Source organism: Hoplias malabaricus, chromosome 9 (genome assembly GCF_029633855.1).
Source record: "Hoplias malabaricus isolate fHopMal1 chromosome 9, fHopMal1.hap1, whole genome shotgun sequence".
In the NCBI taxonomy this organism is placed as follows: domain Eukaryota; kingdom Metazoa; phylum Chordata; class Actinopteri; order Characiformes; family Erythrinidae; genus Hoplias; species Hoplias malabaricus.
In genome coordinates this window covers 8,692,225-8,716,688 of record NC_089808.1, presented here as the reverse complement: position 1 = coordinate 8,716,688, position 24,464 = coordinate 8,692,225, and the positions used below count along the sequence as shown (strand labels likewise).

Below are 24,464 nucleotides of genomic sequence, written 5' to 3'. Positions count from 1 at the left end.
GACAAATTGTAAATTGAGGCAACAGCTATTTGGCAATTGCTTTTCATATGAAGAAGTGAACCTCAAGTACCACACTAGCTCTTTTTTGTAAATAAATGTGTTAATACCTACCATAGTTACACTACTTTTCCATTTATATTATTATTGCTGCCTTAAACCTGTGTGAAGTAGTATGTACAAACCATTTCAGTTCTGATTTGGTGTGTTGTAGCCTGTTCAGAGTTCTGAGTACAGTATGAGCTGAAACAGCCTTAAGTAATTTCGGTATGAAACAGCTAAGAATGAATTCTTGGTTTGTGTGACATCACAAAACAATTAATTTCAAATTACGCTATTTTTACAGCTTATTTTCCATAAATACCCTTCATAGATCATAGATAAATGAAGTCTGTCTGTCTTTGTCCCTCGTTCTCGGTTGTGCATTGCCATAACTTGGCCCTGATTTGTCTACAGATTGTCATTGGAAAGTTGAGTTACATTAGTTTGGTGTGGATTTTGAATTTACTGGTACTTTTTTTTTTTTGTCAGTACTATTTACACAAACAGGAGCATTACTAACGAACGGTTTGACGGAAAGTCTCAAATTTGGCGTCCTTTTGATGGGGACAACCTATGGTGCTTTACTGTGGGTGTGGGATTGAGTCACTTTTGGGTTCTGCTATGTTTGGAATAAGCTTTTCTTTCAATTTAAATTTGAGTGGAATTACATAAAATATATATTTAAAAAATGGCAAAATTAATGAAAAGCGTAGACTAAGCTTTAATCTGGTGTCTTGACTGTCAATATTGGACCTGTAATATTTCAGATACTGACAGATAATGAACAATGATTGTTGTTTGCCCACCAGCACTGGCATGAAATATTAAAAATGTCCTTAAAAGCCATTTTAAGCTGAATATAAGAATGCTTATCTTCACAAATTTTAATGTTTACATAAATCAAATTTATTAAATAATAAAAAAAAAACACTCAATCTCTGATCAACACGGACACTTCCTGCAGATGCTGGCGCACCACATTGTCCAGGACTTTACTGAGATCCTTGCAAGCCTTCATGGCCGCCTCCATCAGTGTATCCAGGTGGTCCTGGTGGAGCCGGGCATCCATCTGAAGAAGAGCGATGTTCTGGCTGCAGGGCAGAAGTGCCAGGGCCAACGTGGAGCTACCTCCACTCTCCTCTGCATGACACAGGTCTGCCAGAGCCGTCTCCTCCACAAAGCCAGCCGTACACGCGCAAACATAGTCCCGCATCGGGATCCCAGCGTCCACCAGAGCCAGAGTCGCAGCATTCACACACGCACTGTAGTTCCCTCCATCAGACTGCAGGATCTACACCAAACAATGGGGTTACATTTAATTACAGTGGCTCGTTTATGGCATTTAGGAGGCTCTCTTGTTTCTCCTGCCTTAAAGTATAAAACAGAATCACAAGATTTCAGCATTTAAAGAAACAAAATAGAAAATATATTCTATGCTAAATTTCATTATTTGTTTAAAGATCAGTTCTTAAGACCACTTAAAGATCAATGTTTTTTACCCCCCATTTTGTGCTTGGACATGTTTTCTGCTTCAGTGTCATACAGGGTTGTTGTAGAGCAATGCAACTGTGTTCTCTGGAGAAACATAAGCACCTGGCCCAACTTATGTTCTAGTGCCTGAATGCCTTTAAATCTTACAGGGCTGTTACTGCAGCAAAAAAGACAAATTACCTATTAATACCCTAAATTAATAAGTAGTGTGGAAGGTGTGAATTAAATGTTTAAAATTTATACTTAAAGCCCCGCTCCGGGTGACTGTCTGTGAGGAGTGTGGTGTGTTCTCCCTGTGTCTGTGTGGGTTTCCTCCAGGTGCTCCGGTTTCCACCCACAGTCCAAGAACACACATTAGTAGGAGGATCTGGCTACTCAAAAAGTGTCCATAAGTGTGTGTGTGTCACCCTGTGAAGGACTGGCACCCTCTCCAGGGTGTGTTCCCACCTTGCGCCCAGACCCACCGTGACCCTGAACTGGATAAGTGGTTACAGACAATGCATGAATGAATTAATGAATGTATATATATATATATATATATATAAACTGTATATTCTAAAGGTTAAATAAGGATCAAATTGCCAAAAGGACAAATGAACATGCTTTGAGTCAAGAAGAATTGTTCCCATACTTTCACATAGATGTCAATCTGGGAGCGTGGATAGAGCTGAGTGAGAACAGCAGCCTCAAAGGTCTGTTTGAGGTGGAGACTCATCTCACTGGACTTTCGGTCCCCATGTGGACGCCTCTTCCTTTCTGCTGTGCTGAACGTGGCCATGCTGTACTGACAGTTTATCACTGCACGGTCATGTAGGGTTCTACTGCGGGACCCTCGGACCTACAACAGAAAACCACAAAGAGATATCCCTTCAGTCAATGTGAAATATTTTAGTGCAAATTAATATAAAGAGATAAATCTAAACTGTAACGTTGACTGATTGCCACATTGGCTTTATTATGGAGCATCTATATTGGTCCACCAACTGTTTTTTTTTTACAATGTGCAGGACGGCTGAAGTAATATTATAATAATAATATTATATAACATAATATTATGTGAATTTATTAAAACGTGAGAAAATGTAGAAATGGACCAGGGGTATGTACACTTATAAACTAGAGTGACGTGCAGACTGACCAATTAAATGTTTACAGAGAAGGTTATCGACCAATAACGGTAGCTCTACAGTCAGACCGTCCAATCCGAAGATTTTAGGCTACTTCACCACGCCCCCTTCTCACTCAAGCGAACCAATCGGAGTAGGGGAGGGCGGGACTAGTTTGTGAACGAAACGCTTCTCCAAATTCTATGTAAGCTCTAGAAAAACAAAATCCCGGACGTTTGTGAAATTCCGCCCGGACATTTTTTTAAATCTAAAAAAAGAGGACATGTCCGGGTAAAAGATGAGCGTCTGGTCACCCTATATAAACACCACCGTATTATTTCTCATAAACGCTTTCGCTTAGTGGAGTATTGAAAAGCGTGGTTTGCTGTTTCAATGCTCAGCTCAGGCAACATACACTATTTATTCTACGTCTGCGAAAAGTCCTAACACTGCATTAACTACATTCGTTACATGTGTAACATGCTAACTATTTTAAGACTGTCCGGATAAGATATTTGCCAGAATGCTGTAAACGAAAAGTTACCTCGTGAGGTCCGTAGACCACGGCGAGGGCTTTCGTGTTTCCCTGCTCGATGTAAGCGGATCCGTCCGCTTGGTTAAACACCCCCATTTGGCCCCGGACCTTCCGCAACTCCGTGGCCCTCCGACCGTCTACACGGTAACCCTCATCAGACAAGAGCTCCAGGCCCGACATTACAGACTCAAAACAAACACTAAAAACGCAACAGCGAACCCACTATCAGTAGCGTGTTTATGGAGGGAGAATTGGTGGTAGAGTCGACTCAAATAGAGTCAGTTATTCGACTCTGAATCGCCGTAATGACTGTTTAGGCATCGATACAGAGGCTCAACGTCCTGTATCGTTATGTACATTATAATATAACTCATAATACGATAATAAGCTTTATTAAACGCCCTGGTGCTTTATTGGTTAAAACGGAGAAAAGGAGTCGACTTTATTGATTCCTGCACAGGAGTCGGGATTCAGAGTCGTCTCCAGAAAACCCCGGTTCGCTCATTACCGGGGAGACTGAATCCGACTACGGGTCCCCGTTAGGGGACAAACCTGCTTCACTCAGTGTAGTGCGCCCTCTGCAGACAACGGAAAGTACAAACCAAGCCCATGATCCTTCATTACAAGGTGTCTTCTGCTGTGAGTTTGTTAATGAAACCAGTTCATTCGTGTATTGTTTGTAACCGCTTATCCAGTTCAGGGTCGCGGTATGAAACCAGTTAAAAAGTTTCAACAGGTGGTGCTGCTATCACACAGCTCCAGGGACCTGGGGTCGTGAGTTTGAGCACTGTTCCAGGTGATAGTCTGCGAGGAGTTTGGTGTGTTCTCCCCGTGTCCGCGTGGGTTTCCTCCGGATGCTCCAGTTTCGTCCCATGGTTCAAAACCACAAGTGTCCATAAATTTGAGGACTAGCGCCCTAGCGATTCTGGGTAAGGCTCTGTACCCACTGCAACCATGAACTGGATCAGTGGTTACAGGCAATGAATGAATGTTTTACCATGATAGCAAGATGATTTTATTTGTCTTCTGGAGATCATTTCAATGATAATTTCATTATCAAGACAAAACAGATTATGCTCTTTAGATAACAGTCATTTTATTGATATACCAAAAAAAAATTTTTTTCTGAGATATTGCTGTATTATTTATTTATGGTGTGATATTGAAATAATTATTTTGAGATCTTGATCAATTAAACTTGCTATCAGTGTAAAATTGATTAAAGCAGAAATGCAAAACCATGGTTTCCATAGTGAACACATTTGATGATTGTAGTAAATGATTTTGGACAGTATGATACATGAGAGTCAGATTTTCAACAGCGATTAAAGGGAAAAACAACCCCTACTTATTAATTACTATTGACATAGTATACGCATGTAATTTAAAACACTGGCAAACATATGGTTAAAAGTAACATTGTGATAAAACTCTATTACAGACACTGCATAGAATTTCACATTAAAGTTTGCTTCTCGTTTTGGTGAAATGTGCTTCAGATGATGCTCCTGAATCCTGGGGTTTAGGCCTAGAACTATAAATATCATGAACTTCACCCAAGAACGTGTATACGCAGTGAAACTTTGTTTATAATGAGGCAAAGCCAAGCGAACAAGGGCATGAGTAGATTCTAGATTCAAACCCTCAGGGACAGTCCTGTACAGTACTGAGTATCATCTAACAAGTTCTCCAAAGTGAAGAATACGCTACCTACACACTTCAAAACTTCAGAAGTAAAACATACAATGCAATTTTAAAAATAAAATTTATTAGCATCTCTAATGTGTATAAATAAAAACCGATATAAGAAACAATGCATATGTGCATTATGAGCAGATCAATAACTGTATTATGTGATCAAAATGAGGTGAGGCTAACAAACCCGACTTTTTTTCTGTAAGCTTTATTCAAAACATCTCTCTCTCTTTTGGAGTATGTGCATCTGTGAGGATGTACCTTGGAAATCAAGCTTTGCAAAGATACGCATACCTACAAGTTGCCACTCTAGTTCTGTCAGATAATGAAATAAACATGGACAGAATTTAAACAGCGAGAAACAAGTGGGCCACATGGGCTGCAGCCACAGGTAATGAATTATGAGTGATACAACTGTTTCATATTAGAGTTCTTTGCAAAACCGCTTAATTATTTGACAGCTTTAAATTACCAAGCTAGAAACAGCAGGCTTTGAGTAATTAGTTGTTCTGATTATGATTATTATTAGAGACAAGGAATGGATTAGGGATGATCATAGTTTACACTACTTCCATGAATCCAAGAGGAGTCAATTTGTTGCACCACTTGATTTTTGCAAATATTGAATACGTCCAATTTTAAGCCTAATTTTAAGGATATAAATGTTTTAAGAGGAAAAAAAAAAAAAGAAACACAACAAAAGAGTAATACTTTACTCTAAGGCAGCATTTGCAAGGCTATATGACACTTAAATAAACAGGTATAAGCTGATTCCACCACATTTTCAGTCGCAGAATTCTGGTTTTGTCAATTTTGAGTGTAATTATACCTCAGCAAGGTTTAGCACAACTGACGCTTCTTGGAGTCCTTTGTAAAAGTTTCGTTAGGGTTAAAGGTTTGTGTATGTGTTACGTAGCCTTATTTACATGTCAAAACATACCGTATCCTTTTGTAAAATAAGCCAAACAGTTAAGTAGTGTCTGTAAGTATTGAGTGTTTCAGTGTTGGCTCATCTCTGTAACAGAAGGGTGCTCAAGGATTACTGTAACAAAGAAATGTCTCATGTGCCACGATGCACCGATGTGGGAATTGTGGGCCAATGCTAAGATTTGATATTTTTATGTGCTTATATGCCAGTGAAAACACTGTAGAAACTGGGACTTAATAGAAATTATATATCATAACTTTCATATATCAGTAAAGATCAAATTTAAACATTTGTCTGACCCCCTGATATCACTGTGCATTCTTCAGTTGACTTAGTTGTGTTGGGTTTTCTGAGGCAAATGATGGAGGTTCTCCAACTCTGCCACCCACTGCTCAAGAATTTTGGTCATGCTTTCAACACCCTCATTGGCTGAAGTTTAAAATAAAAAGAAAAACAAAACTTTAAAACCCCCAAAAGACAAATAATAATAAGCAACAAGCAGTACCTCAAAATAATAATAAAAAAAAAAAGTTGGCCACAAAGTGGTCAGAGGTCTAGTGTGAGGTAAGAGAACATCATGTCAGTACTCAAAGTAAAGTAAAAACCACACAAAAAAAGTAACAGACAAAACTGTTGGGTGCTAGAGGCAACATCTATCTTTGAAATGACAACCACGTGACACTGCCTGTAACAAACCTGACACCCTTACCGCGTTGACACATCACAAGGTCGGTCATGTTGGCCTTTCCTACACTCAAACACTGGACAAAACCATTTTTCACATAAAATAATAAAAAAACAAAAAAGATTCAGTGAAAAATCACGTGTGCACTTTGTACTATATAAGTCTATATATAGTCAGAAAGCCAAGGCAGGCTGGTGTGTGAAGTTTGCTTGTTTTTTTTTTGCAACTGAGCTTCAATGCTAAAGGATACGTCTACGAGTGTGGGGAAACACAGTTCTCTCAGGTGTGTTTACATTCAGAAGCTCCATGTCTTTTAAGGTGAAAGAAAAACGTTTTGTTTGTACGTGGCTGAAATTGAACTAGTTTGTACGTTTTTATTCACTGTTTGAATTACCACAGGAACTCATTTATAACTTGAGTTTTTTTGTAATTTTAGCACTTTCAGTAATGAGTTTGGAGACATCTCCATCTTAAACGATCTGAAACAGCAAAAATAGAATTGAAAAGCTAACAAATGTTGATTAAAATTTTTTTTTTTAAATGCAGATACGTCCTGTGCCATAGACTTGTGTTATATAAGTATTAGAGCTCAGCATGAGAAGCAAATTATAGACACCGAACCTGTTTTGGCTGATTGACTATTTCCGGGTTAAGGGTGTGGGGAGGGAGGGAGTTTTTGTCAGTTACATCTTCAGAGAACGATTCCCCTAAAAACAAATCTGGGAAAACGGCATACAAGACATTCAAACATGTTGTCAAAAGATAGTGTGATATGACAGTGATGCAGTGTAACGTAATGATAAGTGTTGCTGAAGCACAAGTGGCCTTGTAGACCTCTTAGTGTACCAGATGGAATGAAGGAACTATGCAGGAACTGTGACTGGTGATATCTCTGCTCCATCTCCATGTCTTTAGAGTGCAAAGATCCCCATATTTTGTTTGTTGTGTGATATACACACAAACGCACACCCACACACGCACTCACACCCACACAGTCACACACTCTTATATATACATATATATATATGTAGATACTAAATACATATACGTATATATGCATACGTATAGCTCTGATATGTCCACTCTAAAACTCTGCAAACTCTTTTCCGCATTTCTCTGTAACAGATACGCGGATGTCCTCTTCTTCGTAGTCGTCAAAATTGCTAGTATCTCCTGGGCCTCTGCACTTTGGTATGAATGGAGCTTCCACCTGTGAGGAAGAGGGATATTATTATATTTAAAAGCTGGCCTTGTAACCGGCGGTTAAATGTTGGAGAATATCAACGATGAGCAGATCGAGAATCACGGGGAAATTACATGTTTGATTTCAAGGATTAATAATAAACGTACAAATTGTGAACGTTCATTGGTTGAACTGAAAATCACTTGGGCGAAAGATATGGGTTTGGTTGAAACCTGTATATCCCAGGTGTACATCTACAGGGGTAAACCATTTTAATTAAAATGTTTCAACAGAATATATTTCCCACATGTACAACTATATAAAATTAATCCTGAGCATCCAGATCTTTGCCTCAAATGTAAAATGGAAAAAGGGACGTATGTACATGTCTTCTGGCAATGTCCCTTTATTGCAGGATATTCATTCATTCATTCATTATCTGTAACCGCTTATCCAATTCAGGGTCGCGGTGGGTCCAGAGCCTACCTGGAATCATTGGGCGCAAGGCTGGAATACACCCTGGAGGGGGCGCCAGTCCTTTACAGGGCAACACACACACACACACATTAACTCACACACTCACACCTACGGACACTTTTGAGTCGCCAATCCACCTACCAATGTGTGTTTTTGGACTGTGGGAGGAAACCGGAGCACCCGGAGGAAACCCGAGCACCCGGAGGAAACCCACGCAGACACAGAGAGAACACACTAAACTAGCGACATTATCTGCTGTGCCACTGTGCCGTAACTCTAGGTTTGCTGACCTAATACATACCAAATCAGGCCTAGTTGCAGATAAACTGTAAATGCAATATGTGTCAGAATATCTTAACTAGGCGGCACGGTGGTGTAGCAGGGAGTGTTGCAGTCACACAGCTCCTGGGGCCTGGAGATTGTAGGTTTAATTCCTGCTCCGGGTGACTGTCTGTGAGGAGTGTGGTGTGTTCTCCCCATGTCTACGTGGGTTTCCTTCGGGTGCTCTGGTTTCCTCCCACAGTCCAAAAACACGTTGGTAGGTGGATTGGCGACCCTGAATTGGATAAGCGCTTACAGATAATGAATGAATGAAATGAAAATGAATATCTTAACTAGGTAATGTTTCCCAAATGTTTCAACTCTTCTTTCGAATTCAACCTGATCTCGAAATATCAATATGAAAACAATGAGCCAGCTCAGAAACCTTTATGAAAGAAAATGTTGATGTCATCTTACCTTCCTCTCATAGATGGCGATCCAATCTGTTGTAGCAAACCATTTGTGGTTTTTAATATCGTTGACGCCGTTCTTGAGGTTGCCATACCGCTTCGTCAGGTCAACCTGAAGCAAATTCCTCAGCAGGTCTTTCAAATCTGAACTAAAGTGGGAAGGAAATCGTACCTATGGGAAAGACAAAGGTTACATCTATTTATAGGAACAGGAATAATGACGTCAGAAGTTAAAGCCATAGCTAGTGTTGAAAGATCTTTAGTTCGTGAGACTTCCTAGTCTTCCTTCAAGGCGGAATAAAAGCTAGTTTTTTTATTTCATCTCTAACACTTATTTGAAATCTTCCCCACTTTGTTTTGTCTCATTATAATTAATATACTTGCATATGTCTTAATATACAGAGCATATTAGTGAAGCCTTCCAGCTATGGACCTTTACCCAAAGATCAGGAAACATTGGTAGGTGGATTGGCTGTGTAACACTGCCCACAAGTGTGCATGAGTGTTGCCTTCCATTAGACTGGAAAGAAGAATCAGATTTTTGTCTGCTCTTTTTTTATCAGTTCTGGGAAACTAGGATACTGCTTGAGAAGTAGATGGGGCTGCAGCTGCTTCTCAAGGGCTCTGACCCTTTCTCGGTCGGCAGGGCTTTGGCCTTCTTCGTGGCAATGACCTACACTTATAATGGCCTCTGGAGAAACAGTAAGTTCAGTGATTCATTAGGAAGTGATATATTTCTAGTGATTTATGTCATTGTTGAATCTTCACCCACCAGTAAAAATTCGTTTCCTTGCAATATCAATTTGTTTGATGTGAATATTGATAAAGTACGGAGACTTGGGGAAAACCAACCAAAATCCTCAAAGGCAGGGACCCAAGGACCCTGGAACTGTGTGACAGAGACACTACCTGTTGTAACACTGTGTTGCCCTTTGCTAAAATGATATTACTCAATGGAAAGCATTTCATAGCATACCTCTTTGAACAGCTAATTGCACCTGATATATTTAATTATATATAAAAACAACAGCATAATAACCCTATAAAAATGTACAAAGTTCCATACAATATTCCATAACAAATTGAAACACAGCACCAGGACGTGTGTCCATACCTTTCCAGACACAATCTTCTCATAGATCTGAATAGGCTGGTCTGCGAAGAAGGGTGGGTAACCAGCAGCCATTTCATATATGAGCACTCCTAGTGCCCACCAGTCCACAGCTTTGTTGTATCCCTAAAAAAGACAGTGAGAAAACATTCCGATGAGCATCTGACTGTTTGAGCCACTCCTTCACAGCCTGATGAAATTAGTAGACAAGTGCTGAATTCTGCCTGCAGGTCTGACCTTGCTAAGAATGATCTCTGGTGCCAGGTACTCTGGGGTTCCACACAACGTCCAGGTTCTGCCTTTCACCCTTTTTGCAAACCCAAAATCAGTGACCTGCAATGTAGAAGATCTTGTAGTTAGATTAAGATTCATAAACGTTATATAACTATTAATCAACGAAGATCTTAGAAATGCGCTTCAATTTCAGACACCAAGACTTTGTTGTAGGCCATTTTCATCTTTTCAGTTTTTAAGTGTAAAAATGTGAGATTATTGTTCCTTCTGCTCTCACACATTAAAAGAGTCTGAGCAGCAACAGAATAATGTCACCAACGTGGAACTATTTCACAGTTTCCAATGAGGAGCATTAGACACAGGTTTATGTATAATCTTATTTCATGTGCAGTACTGGGTGACAACACTCGACGTTACCCTTCAAAACATAACAAATATTCTGTCATATCACATGCTCTGTTCACAGGGCCATTACAAAAAATTTCCACAGTAAAATGTCTTCATCTTCCGGGTATCAATAGTCTGTGTCTTTAGTGAGCCTTTCAGATTTTTGAGACACTTTGAAAATAAAGAGATAATATGCGCAGAAGGAAGCTAAATGTGTAGTTATTCCACGGTATGGAGGTTGTGCACCATTTAAGGTGGACCAGAAAATCCTAATGAATCGATTGCTCATCCTTGGTGTCCCAGATGTGTATCTGTATCTGTGTATCTTGTACCTATTTAAGAGCAATTATAATTATAATTTTGAATTATAATTCAAAAGCAACAAAATTCAGATGCTACAAAAAAACTCAGTGCTACAAATTCAAAGGTGGTAATATTTCAAAGTCTGATGAGACAGATTTGCTTCCATAAACATTCCACTAAATATAGGGTGACCAGATCTGAGATGGTGAAAAAGAGGACATGTCTCCATGCAGACTGACCAGGTAAATGTTTACAGAGAAGGTTATCGACCAATAACGGTAGCTCTACAGTCAGACCGTCCAATCAGAAGATTTTAGGCTACTTCACCACGCCCCCTTCTCACTCAAGCGAACCAATCGGAGTAGAGGAGGGCGGGACTAGTTTGTGAACGAAACACTTCTCGAAATTCTATATAAGCTCTAGAAAAACAAAATCCTGGACGTTTGTGAAATTCCGTCCGGACATTTTTTTTAAGTCTAAAAAAGAGGACATGTCCGGGTAAAAGAGGACGTCTGGTCGCCCCAAAATGAATACAAAGAAGACAGTGAAAGTAACAAAAGTGAAAAGTTCTTGCTTGCACAGAGTCATCCACAGCTACAGGTTTGAAAGAGGAAAATTTTCCGTTTCCTATATGCCAGGTTTTATTTCACTGCGTTGGCTGCTTAACTATACAAAAAAGAAAATGTGTTTGGTTCCTTCTTGCTGTGCTTCAGCCATTGTCTATTAGTTCAATTCTAATTTAAATTAAATAAAGAGGTATTACATGGCAACAGTAACCACTGGGCTTCATCAAGCAGTGCATTTGGAAATGATAGATGGCTCCTTCTTATTTATTCTATCAAAAGTGTTTTATGAACAAATAATTATTATGAACCAACAATGGAGCCACATATTCTTCAGCTGTCATTAAGTCTGTAATTTAGAAATTCCATAAATATTTATGTACTTAAATAAACATTAACATGTGGCCACAATACTTATTCAACCACTTATTCAGATACCAGAAACACCTGAAAAACAAAACTGCTAATACCAATGGAAGTGTGCCACAGAATAAAATGATGAGTATAAAATGTGATGCTGTGCTTTGACCTGTGTGATCAAATCAGATGAAAGCAAACCGTGAGGTACTTAACCCCTGAAGGAGGCTGTAAATGCATTATGATGACATCCATCATCGCATCAATCATAAGCCACTAATCCCTCAGACTGAACCGAGAGTAAGTCAGGTACTCACTCTGTACCATTGAAGCAAGGCGCAATGAACAATGAACAATTCAAAGTACAGTGTTCACATGAGTGATCCTACAGAGCCGAAATCAGGGCTATATTTTGATCATTCGCTTTTTTATGAAACGAAAGCTGAATTCTAGTCTGGGGAACACAAATCAAGAGCAGATGTACATATTTTACTTAAACAAATGAAATAAATGAAGAACATAACTGTTGCTATGTCTAGTGTTGCCTTGGTTGATATTGATGTAACCAAGGGCTGCTACTATTTGCTGGTATTAGCAGGCAACAAAAATCTTAGTCAAGCCCCAGTAGAAATATGTGCCCCTTTATAATGTGCCATTGGTTACCTGTATGTAGCCGTGCTGATCGATTAACAGGTTTTCAGGCTTCAAGTCCCTGTAGATGAGGTCTAGCGAGTGGAGGTATTCAAATGTCAAGACTATCTGTGCTGCGTAAAACCTTGCATGTGGTTCACTGTATAGGAAAGAGTACAGTCTCAACGAGAGCAAACACACACACACACACAAACACAAAACTGTCTGAGCTCCAACACACTTACCTGAACCTTCCGATTCTTCTTAGATGTGAAAACATCTCACCACCTGGTACATATTCCATCACCATATACAAATTGGAATTATCCTGATGACAAAAATATATATTATTATTATTGTTGTTGTTGTTGTTAAGCTTGGTTTGACATTGTGGGAATAAACACAGAAGAAATTCGGACCTTGAAGGCATACTCCAGTCTGACAAGGAAGGGAAACGATACCGCTTGTAATATTCTCTTCTCATTTAGTGTGTGTTCTATTTGCTTCAATTTTACCACCTGCAAAAACATACGACAACAAAAACAACATTCATTAGCGTTGGCCAGTATTCGACATATAACAGGATATTGTACTGCTGCCACAGTTATGTTACTTTTCAATTTAGGAACATTTTAACTACATAGATTATAGAGAAAAAAAAAAATATATATATATATATATTGTCCATAAAAGAGTAGTAGTAGTTCTCTCAGTGTTCCTCCAAGAATTCACTTTCATAGTTCTGAGGCCCTGACAGCTGAGTGCAATCTATGTTGTAGATACACAAGTTTTTGTTGTTTTTTTTTGCTGGAAAGCTATTTACTAAAGTCACTGCATTCTTTCTGGTTAACGTCTATGTATCTTTAGTGACAAATTCCAAGACAGAAAGAGTTTGTAAGACTTTTTTGCATAGATTTGCAGCACTCAGAAACCTTGAGTTTAATCTTGTTAAAGATGCCCCCCCCCCAATATATCCTAAAATATTATAAATGCATAAACACATCTGACAGCCAAGTCAAAGCATGGGTGTGCAGTTTTGTTTTGTATCCACTACTGAACCAACCTTCTGTTTGTCCAGGATTTTCATGGCATAGAACTGCCCTGTTCCCTTGTGTTTTACCAACATTACTCTTCCAAAGGAACCTGTGCCAAGAGTCTTCAGTCTGTCAAAGTCATCGAGGGTAGTTGTGCTCTGGAATAAAACAAGGTTCACATCAATACATCAAAAGTCATTCAAACCATACTGGAGTTTGTTATTGGAGTTTAATTCTCCTGTATATAAGGTATGTGTTGATGTGCTGACGTTCACCTGAGGTGGACATTCCCATTTTCGTAGAAAATCTTCTTTGGCTTTGGCTAAAAATTCTTTTACTGTAAAGAACAAGAGGAGATAACTGTTAGCATTTAAAGCCTCATGAAAACACTCATAAATCTTGAATAAACATTTGTATAAAGGCTATATTCATAGAAAAAACATAGATCTGTTTGTAGATCTACAAGTGCAAGTGTAACATAGCACAACAGTACCAATGTACACTGAACACTGTCTAAACTACCTTACAGACAGGATTAAAAGGGATCAAATTCCATTTGTCAGGCTACACGGCAAACTCAGGCAGTCATTTTCAGGAAAAAAGAGAAGTCAGGGGAAAAAAGGTGCCGTTGGAATGCATGCAACTCTATAAATAATAGGGGTTCTATTAAAATCACAGCACTGTTGGTATAATCAAAGACAAACCCACATCACACAGAATAAAAACAGGAGACTTTAGATGACCCAATGATATAAATATTTGTGATAAAAATGGCAGGCAATCTTGTGGCTAGGTCTTAACGATTACATTTTATTTTCAGTTGGCGTACAGAAACTGACTGGGCCAATCAGGATGCTTTCAATCATTGTGGTCATCTAATGAAATAGTGGTCATACCAAAAGTCTCTATAAATCACCAAGGATTGCAGGAGCATTCACCCACATGATGATCGAGAGACAGGAAAGACAGACAGAGACAGATAGAGAAGAAAAAGCAGAAGAGTTTCATATGAAACAATAACATCATCAATACAAGACATGAATCAGATGTGACAAAACGTACAGCTGATAGTTTCAGTTCGTCAAAGACAGAGCAAGACAAAGAATGACAGCAGAAAGACAGTTTGAAAGATTATTGAAAAATAAACTACACTTCATGCATTGGAAAAATCAAGGGTCTAATTTTCCCAACAGACCATGGCAGCAAAATATTTACCAAATATATTCCAATTATATAGCTACTGAAAATATTTATGCTTAAATGGTAATGCTTTTATTTTTTATTTAAGTTCAGTAGAGCACTATATAGCTTCTATTTAAGCATATAAAATACAGTGGAACCTGGAGTTACGAAGTGTTCCGAATACGTACAAATATAAGAGTTACAAGTAAAGGTGCTAGCAAAATTTCTGATCCAGTTATGAATGTTTTCCTGAGTTACGAAGAGCTGATCTTTGGGATCCGACTGATAGTTGGCGTGGTGTTCGCTCACAGATTCCTCTCGCATCCAGCCACCACATTCTTCTCACGTTTGACCACGCAGTATTAAGTCGTATCTCGTTCGTTATAAGGTTTTACAAGTGTTTTTAGTAGTTTTTGCAAACTTTATTGTGCACCATGGCCTCCAAGAAGACCGTAAAGCAAAGTACATCAGTATTAAGAAGAAGCATAGTATATCAATTGAGTTGAAACAAGAAATTATAGAAAGGTGTGAGCGAGGCATGCGTGTGAATGAACTGAGCAAGCTGTATGACCGAAGTGCGTCGACGATATATACGATACTGAAACAAAAAGACGCAATCAAAAGCTTCGTTCTGTGCCAGTATCCCTCCTCTCCTCTCTCCATTAGCTATGCTCATCTGTCGCCAAGGTAAGATTACTGTACCGTATTTTATACATGTTTCTTAATCTATTTTGTATATGTTCTTTCATCTATTTATTTTGTTGTGTTTTGTGTGAGTCTTTTCATTTTGAAAAACCTTCCTTTTTATCATAATTTAGGACATTTTGAGGACTTGTCAGAGGGCAGGAACCGATTAATCCAATTTCCATTATTTTAAATGGGGAAAATTCGTTCCAGTTAAGAACTCGGTTCTGGAACAAATTAAATTCGTAACTTGAGGTCCCACTGTATTTTGTTTAAGTAAAATATACTAATTTTGAGGCAATGTATGTTAGAGCCAAAATGTGAACTTTCTGTCATATGTCACAAACTAAATATTAATTTCTGTCACAAACTAAATATGTTAGTCCCAATATGTACTTTTCTAATGATGAATGATCAATGAGATCTGTCTGAAACTGTCTTTCCCAAGCACATCTCGTTTACAATCTTTAGTAGAAACCACTGTCAGTGATCAAAACTAGGCCTCTTGTCTTCAATCCTGTGACAGAATGTAGGCATGGTATATAATTATGGACACACTTGCCAAGGAAAATGACTGATTTTATTTATGTATTTATTTTTTACTAAACTTTTCATGACCTTTTACATCAGAACTGCTAATCATATCAAACTTATAAATGTGTTACTGTTCCACCTATACTATTAAATATTGCTTATTACCATCATACAACCAATCACCATTTAAATAAATACAGCTCCTTTTAAAAAGATGTGCTGAACTAATCAACATCAGCAAGACAACTCCTTTCACAGTGACCTCCTTTTATGGTGTGTTCTCTCTGGAAGCATGTGTGGACATGGAGAGATTTTTTTTTCTGCTGCAGACCACTCCCTATATACAAGCTACATTCTTCAAGAGCTTCAGCAAAAAGGGGTTTCTGAATTGCATTCCTAATGTTTACACTCAGTGTCCCAATGCTTAATTTACGACTGGGTATATTAAGGATTGGATTTGAAAGACATGTTAGTACAAAATAACTTGCTATCCACTGATGAAGATCCTTGGTGTGTCTTAGCATTCAGGAATAGTGGGGTATTGGAAACTGGAACATGCAGTTTTTTTTTCCATTAGCCCTCTTGGCAGCTTGTTAAGATTCAGAGATCAGCCAAGCACCAGGTTTAATTAACAAATGTATCATCAATTCTAATCAAATTCAAATTAATTTGGAGCAATATAAGAGAAGTAAGTTAAAAATGTTTCTTCCTGCTATAAGTATGATCACGTGTTTTCTCATATGAAGTAGACGTGCATTTTGACCACATTTCTTATTTGAGTAATCTATAAAATATGAAGCAGACTAAGTAGCTAATAAATGCTTTTTCTCTCTCTTTTAACATTTCTATTTGGCTGCAGCAGAAAAATATGATTTGTTATCTTCAATACAAAAAGCCTCTTCTCTTCTAAGGTACATTTGTAGTCATAATGTAAAATATGCTTAATTAATAGTAAACATGCGCAAAATTAAGTACTTGTCGGTACAATCCTACTTAAATTTAACACCATTGTAACTAACTTTTAGCTGTTATATTTACTTACCAACTTTCTGTGACAGAGTGTAAAGAAGCATCCAATATTGATATCCATTACTGATACCATTATCTGTGCACACCCCTACTATTATCATTATTACGATCATTGTTTATCATTTATCATAATTTGAGCTGAGGTGTTTGTTCACTGAATGTTTTGCAGCTTATATGCTCCCATGCAGATTGGCACTGCACCTTGACTTTAAACACTTTGACACATTTTCGAGTTTTATTATTCAAGCTCATATAAGACCACTGTCCCAAAACAATGCAGCTTAACTGATGCTAAATGTCAGATATGAGTTGGTACATTTTGTTCTTATTGACCTGACACATGGGGCACCACTGAGAACTCATCAAATGTGTATAACTTGTAGCTTTCTTAAAAGCATTTCATTTTTATAATGTGTCCACAGTTCTAGATGATTACTATAGCCTACACATGCCAAGGGCACACCAAACGCTGTAGTGTGAGATACCACAGGGTTAAACTCTTAAGACACTGTCCTGAGAGGTCATACAGGCTTCAGATATGCAGGGCCTCTTTTCGAAGCTATCAAATTATCAGTCAAAACAAACAAAATATTTCAATGTTTCAATAACAATGATATGATTTTAAACACATTTCCAATGTTCATTCATTCATTATCTGTAGCGCTTATCCAGTTCAGGGTCGCGGTGGGTCCGGAGCCTACCTGGAATCATTGGGCGCAGGGCGGGAACACACCCTGGAGGGGGCGCCAGTCCTTCACAGGGCGACACACACTCACACATTCATTCACACGCTCATTTTCAATATTTCAATACGTTATTTATCTTTCACAGACTGACATTCATTACACGGCACTAAACTATAATAAAAAAATATATTAATATTGACAAAGCCAATAGGTTTATGTTTGATGGTGATGTCATGTTTCTTGTTTGTTCTTGGAAGCTTTTCAGTAGATTTTATATTGTTCATATCGATATCGAAATTATATCGTATCGACCATTATTAAGAAATATATTGTGATATAACTTTTGGCCAAATTGTCCAGCCCTCCTTTTTTTAATGTAATATTTAAAGGCACACTCTTCAGATCTCTGGTTCATATAAGCATGATGGTCAACAATTTGTTTTCAATCATTACTGTGTAATTACACATGCAATTTCAAATAATAAGTGGAATATTCCTTTAATAGAAAAACAACACAGAACATGCCATACATTTAATATTTGTCTCTTTTGAAAGGCACAGATTATAAAGCCTTCTTTGGATGGGATTAAATTTACATTCCGTCCTGGGGTAATTTCTTCAGCTACAGTTGTGTTTTTCTCCCTTCTACCCTGAGACTATTACAGGCCCAACTACCTACTGTACCACATAACCTCTTGAATTGTTAAGAAATAGATGCTTCTGAGGAGTCACCTATTCATTTAGTAAATCTGGGTGTAGTGTAGTGTAGTGTTAGTAAATCATTTAGCAAATCTCTATTTGGAGAGCATCATGCAGAAGAAAACAATAAACTAAAATCAATGAGTAAAGCAAGATCCTGAAGGCATGTTATCATGTGATGAAAACATTCTGATTCATAAAATAAAATACAACACACCAGAAACCTGCTCGTCCTATTGTAATTTCTATATGGACCAAATGCATGAGTTTCATCACTGAGGAGACGTATAACTTTTTTATTTGGACAGGGTTTAAGAAGGAAATTATTCATTTTGTTTTATAAATTAAGCCTAAGTGCAAATGACTGCATTTCTAATCTTAACACCAAAAAATGTTTATGGAAATCTCACCCAGTGCCATCACACCATGCTGTGTGTACCCACTATCAGCACGCGTCAAAGCGTCACACTGAAACTAATACAAGCCTGGAGCTGTTTGCGTCAAGCCGTTCAAAGCTCGTAATTACACTTATCCTCTGACGAAGGCCTGATGACAAGCTGTTCGAGTCAATGACAAACAGTGTGTGTGTGTGTGTGTGTGAAGGGGGGCCTTCATGATATTCAGATTAAGGAGGGGGGAGTGAGCCTACCCAAAAAAACAACAAATAAAAATCACAGCTGGGTTGGTGTTTGGAGTCTGTTTTATGAATGGGCATCAGTCATATCTTCACCATATCCAGTTCAACCCATAGTTGTTTACAGAATGAGATAAGGACCTGAGTTAGGGTTTAGGGAAATTGGGCTTGGGTTTCTGTAGGAAAAGTGTGATAATTTCACACTGAAGGTTATGTGCTACATGGTGGTTGCTACGATATATTAAGTTTACACAATTTTTAGTGGGGAACTGTGAATGTTGCTAGCAGCTGAAGTCAGACCAAAACCAAAATACAATTTGCAGTACAAACAGATATTTCAATGATGCAGTTAGTATAGAAATGCAAATGTTTAAGCAATGCCTGGCTACTACTCAAAAATATTTGATTCATTTTACTGTATTCATAGCTATTTGGAAGTGTCTTTTATTTATTATTATTCTTTTTTTTTTTATGTGTCTCAGTTTCTATATTTTATGAGCTTCAAATGTATTGGTACGAACAGATTTTTTTGCACATGAAAAGTATAGTTGACACAGCCCCATTTCTTGATATTGGTAGCTAACAAAAACTTCATGTCAACAATAACTCTGATATTAAATGGAAAGTAAAAACCCCATTTCCAGAAAAGTTGGGACAATTTGTAAAAATAGCAACAAAAAACAATAATTTGATTTGTTCATTCTCATGAAGGTTTATTTCAGTTTTCACTGAACAATTTGATAAATATATATATGTCTCAACATTTCTGGAAAAGAAGCTTATATTTAAAGTGTAAAATGCATAGCTTTTAATCAGATATGTTGGTTAATGGTTCTGCTAGCTTCGTATAAAGGCATGCAGCTTCTTCGTTGCTTCTTCAAGTTGGAAATATATCGTTACTGTCAGGGTTATCTGTCCTGTGGTTAGCAGGATAAAAACAGATACAGTACATGAAGTTTAAAAACTAGTTTAGACACATGGTCAAGCGCAAACTGTGGAGTCTAGAACAACTACAGACACCCTGGCCTCATAGGCCAAACAAACTGCTTTCCTACCAAATAGACCTTTACACATTGGACTTAGCCTGAATCTTAATTCTAGTTTTGTCATAAGATTTAAAATGTATATTTGGCCACAGTGAAGTGTTGGTATATCTACAGCAGTATATAATGATGTGGCTTTTCAATGTTGGGGGCATTCTAACCGAGTTTAAGATTTTATACGGTTATCAGCGACAGTGACGTTAACACAGCTAGGTTACGCTTGCTGAAGAGACCCGTTCCTCTAAAACGACGTCCTAATTTGGATATATTAAAGCGCTTTTGGAGCAGCTTCTCTTCCTCGGCCCTCAGCCGTTAACATAGTGACCAAAGCTAGCGGTTTATCACACACTACTAAAACATATCTGGAAAACGTCGTTGTATTCAATGCCCTGTGTTTTTACTTTGGTTTCCAAACATTTACACAGTCACGGGCGACCGTTAATATTTGTAATATCCTACTTTAACAGTTTATACTTGACACAGCGAGCGGCTCTTTTAAGTTAACGGTAGCGTCTATGAATCAAACGTTTAGCTCTCGTGCTTGAGCCAGTTCATCAAACACCGTTATACAAGTATTTTTCCTTGACTTCACATCGTATCGACAGTTCTCATCGTTAGTTAATGAACCATTTATAGTCATTATTGTGTAGTTTCTGCTGTGTCGTCGTTGATGCTCAGTAAGCGGCTCTCATAACTAGCACAGAGTCTCTCTAACCTCGACGTTACTGCGCTAAATAGTAGACGTTTAGAGATAACCGCAGCATTACAAACGGTTTTCTTTGGGTTAACTGAAACCGACATTTGCTAGTACGCTTCGGGCCGTTAGTTATTGAACTGTTTGTAATGTATAATGATTTATAATAACCAATTCAAAGTCAGCTTCTTCACTAACTTAGCCGTGTTGCTATAGTAAGATAACATTAACGTTAGCTAGCATACCGTTAGGTTTTAACATTTATTAAAAACACACATAAGGAAACAATTCTATAGTTTATTTGGATTATCGGCATGTTTATAACTATTCCCAACCTTACATAGAGTATTTGAATATGCTTATAATTAACCGGTGCAGTTTTAACTTAAACCGGGCTGCCTCGCTTTCTGAGCTAAAGCAGCGTTTATATGAGCTAAAATGACGTTTCGAACATTTTAAATGTCTGTATTTTCCATGCTACCACATTGTATGTGGTATATTTATCGTTACTTATAACCGACTGAACCTTAGGCATTTGACTTTTTGTAATGCATTTGTGTAAATTCCACTTATGCATGTGGCCACCATGAGCTAAGCTAAGCTAGCATACATTTAGGTAGTAATCTTTTAAAAAAAATAAATCGCTGCAAACTTCATCAACGCCTTGAACGTTGATCAAGTGAACGGTTTAGAGCGAATTGACCTAAAATGTCTTGCTCGGTGGAGCTGTTTTTTGTTGTGAGAAGCTTAACTCTGCTAAACAACGCTAGTAAGCTAAGCTAAGCTAGCAAACTATACGAGTCAGTGTATAGAAAAAAACTATATAAATCTATTTTAGATTATTTAGCTCAGCTAGCCGCTTAATGGTTGTATTAGCCCAGGCGAACAGGCTGTGAAACAGAGCTAAACGACAAAAGCCGACTGGCGCTTTAAAGGCGAATGTGGTGTTTATTTCTGCAGCGATGTAAACACTAGCTTTTCCAGTTACTATGAACTATGTTAACGATATTACCCGCTCACTTACCACTCTCCAGTTCGTTGCCTTTCTTGGCGGCAGCAGCGTTTCCCATCGTGAGAAAGAAAAAAAAACACACACACACAGTCTCTCACACACGGGGATGATGGAGAGAAACAACAAGAAGGAGAGTTATTATTCGTCTGTGGACCCTCTCCCTGTCTCCGGCTGCGATTCTTCACCTCACCCCTCCCGCCCTCACTATCACAGATTAACTTCTTCTTCCGACCGCAAACTACAGTACAGAGGGAGGGGTGGGAGATGGGGATTTACACTAGTCCCTACACAAGTCCCTTTCCCCGCTTTCTTATCTTCCCCGCTCTCCGTGTCCTCTGTGTCTTTCCACCCTCTTTCTCTCTCTCTCCCCCTCTCTGCCTTCGTCTCTCCTTCTTCGTACGGCCAGTGATTACAGTAAAGCTGAATCTGATCTCATCTTCCAGATACAGTGAAGCTCGACAGACTCTGCCTCTGCCTCTCGGTGTCGTTCTAACCTCTCCCACTTTGTCCCTTCATACAAATTACTGTAATTTTTAATGACTAAATACGCCCTCACATGGAAATTAAGATTGTAAACTTGTTAACATATATGTACAGTGTTTTATTTAGATGCCAGAAGAAGGATTTTGACCTAAATAACCAGTCAGCACAATAGGAACGTCAACTTAGACACTTAGAAGGTCTTTAAAATGGTTTCTTACGTCATAAACCCTAGGAACCAATCCCATCATCTTGCAGGGTGGGGCTTTTGAGCTGCAGGAGAATGGCAATGTTTTTTTTTTTCTTCTTTTAAGAAATAACTTTTAAACATGAGTTTTAACATGTTTAACAGAAATAGTTTTTTATTGATTTAATCAGTGACCGGATGGTTATTTTATAAAACTCAATGTGCTCAGCCTGTGTGCCTCTGCAGTGATGCTAAGAGGAACTACACATCCATATTTACTTGATCTAGATATGAATGAGTGTGTATCTGTCTGATGCTATCTATCTTAGTCAATTCATGACAAAATCCCAAATATGATAAAGTTATAGGTTTAAACCTTGTTTTGAAGCTAGGGGAAGCCAGGTAGGTCAAGGCAAAAAACTAGGAAATAAATATACATTAAAAAAGTTATGAGAAGTTTCGAAAAATTTGTTTAGGAATTGCAAAAATAAATAAATTAATATTCTGTAACTTCTTCATCCAGATCAGGGTAGTGGTGTGTACAGAACCTATGGACTCTTTGAATAGCTAGCCGTGGTAGGAAACCTGAGCACCTGGAGGAAACCCATGTAGACACAGGGAGAACTCACTAAACTCCTCACAGATAGTGACCTGAGACTGGGTTTGAACCCACAACCACAAGACCCTGGAGCTGTGTGAATTAGACACTACCTATAAAGCTACTGAGCTGCCTCTAACTTATATTGTTATTAAATACTTCAAAATGTATTTATTACTACAGTGACAGTAAAATGAAAGTGAATAAGTTATGTGTAGTATTAAGATCTCTCTGGTTTATCTGGCTGGAAAACTGATTAAAAATACCTTTCCGCTGAATCAAAACATATGCCCTTAGGCCACACTCATAATTATGTCATAATAAATAGATGTAGATTTCAAAATTTAATTCACAACTTGATATTTTATATTTTTTGAGGTAATTTAACATTTGAATTTTGCATTTTATAATTTGTTAAACTCACCCACTGTTTGCCAAAATCTATCTCTTGACATTAAGCCTGTGATCTTCAGCACATATTTGTTAATAAGCTTAACCATTTAACAACCAAACTTAATCAATTAACCAATCAATTTGTGTTACAAATTATTATTGATGACTTTTAAGGTGTTTACAACCTAATTAATAACCATGTATTAACAGATTTTTAAACCGTTTATAAATCATTATAAGTGTAGTCTTATTTTAAATGCTACCCAAAAGCCTTATTACATGGTTGTGAATGTTTTTACAACGTTAAAGGTTTGGAAGAGTATGTTTTAGTTGGATGTTGTTGATTTCTAATTAGCTAAAACAAATCACGAGAGCTAATTTTCACCAATGCAGCCCCTGACATAGTGTCACGATAGTTGTGAAATTATGGACTGAAAGATATTTTCATGTCAGATGCTAAGTAGTGTATAGTATGCAATGGAAACTCATTTGGAAGTATGTAAATTAGTTGGCTGTTTTGACATCTTGAAAACAGTGAATTCAAAACGTGCTGATATCTCCTGCTTCTAAACAGGCTTGACTTTGGGCTTAGGATTTCTGAGATGAGAAATATGTGAGGAACCCTGCTTTGTCGAATAACCTCCTACTGTTACGTCTTCCACAGGGACCTCCAGCACCACAATGTCCAGACATAGACACAATGGGCAGACTGCAGGAAGACGGCCAAGCGATTCCCGCAAAACATGAGTCAGAGTGTGCAAAAGTCCATGAGAATAACAACGGACAAAAACCAGCTGCTTATACCGTGAGTGTTTCTACGGAGCCATTGCATAAATGTCAGTCAAAACAAGAGTTACTTTGCTGGTGACCTCGAATTAAACTCACTTAAAGGGCACTACAGGGAGACCAGAGAATGTGAAGTTCTTGAAAAGTCTGGTACAGATTATACCAAATACAGCTGTGGTGTGCCCTCTACTGGGCATTCGGTAGGTTTACATTTGTCCGTTTTTTATTTACCTTATAAATCTTCACATACACTGAAGACACAGAATATCATTTGACACATTTCTAACCGATCGTACAAGTATATTATCAGCATCCTTCACTGTTTATCTGTAAA

At 38.0% G+C, this 24,464-nt stretch overlaps 2 protein-coding genes across 2 annotated transcripts; both read right to left on the bottom strand.

Annotated features, from left to right (window-relative positions):
- Positions 1-897: 897 nt before the first annotated feature.
- Positions 898-3,457, bottom strand: exosc4 (exosome component 4). The gene is made up of 3 exons (XM_066681808.1): positions 3,181-3,457; positions 2,162-2,368; positions 898-1,330 (listed from the first exon to the last, which is right to left on the bottom strand). The coding sequence occupies exons 1-3, from the start codon at positions 3,349-3,351 to the stop codon at positions 971-973; spliced, it is 738 nt and encodes a 245-aa protein (XP_066537905.1). The 5' UTR covers positions 3,352-3,457; the 3' UTR covers positions 898-970.
- A 924-nt stretch (positions 3,458-4,381) lies between these two features.
- prkacbb (protein kinase, cAMP-dependent, catalytic, beta b) lies at positions 4,382-22,009 on the bottom strand. The gene is made up of 10 exons (XM_066681861.1): positions 21,699-22,009; positions 13,765-13,826; positions 13,519-13,647; positions 12,875-12,973; positions 12,701-12,783; positions 12,489-12,615; positions 10,219-10,314; positions 9,985-10,107; positions 8,878-9,042; positions 4,382-7,689 (listed from the first exon to the last, which is right to left on the bottom strand). The coding sequence occupies exons 1-10, from the start codon at positions 21,742-21,744 to the stop codon at positions 7,564-7,566; spliced, it is 1,056 nt and encodes a 351-aa protein (XP_066537958.1). The 5' UTR covers positions 21,745-22,009; the 3' UTR covers positions 4,382-7,563.
- Positions 22,010-24,464: the final 2,455 nt, after the last annotated feature.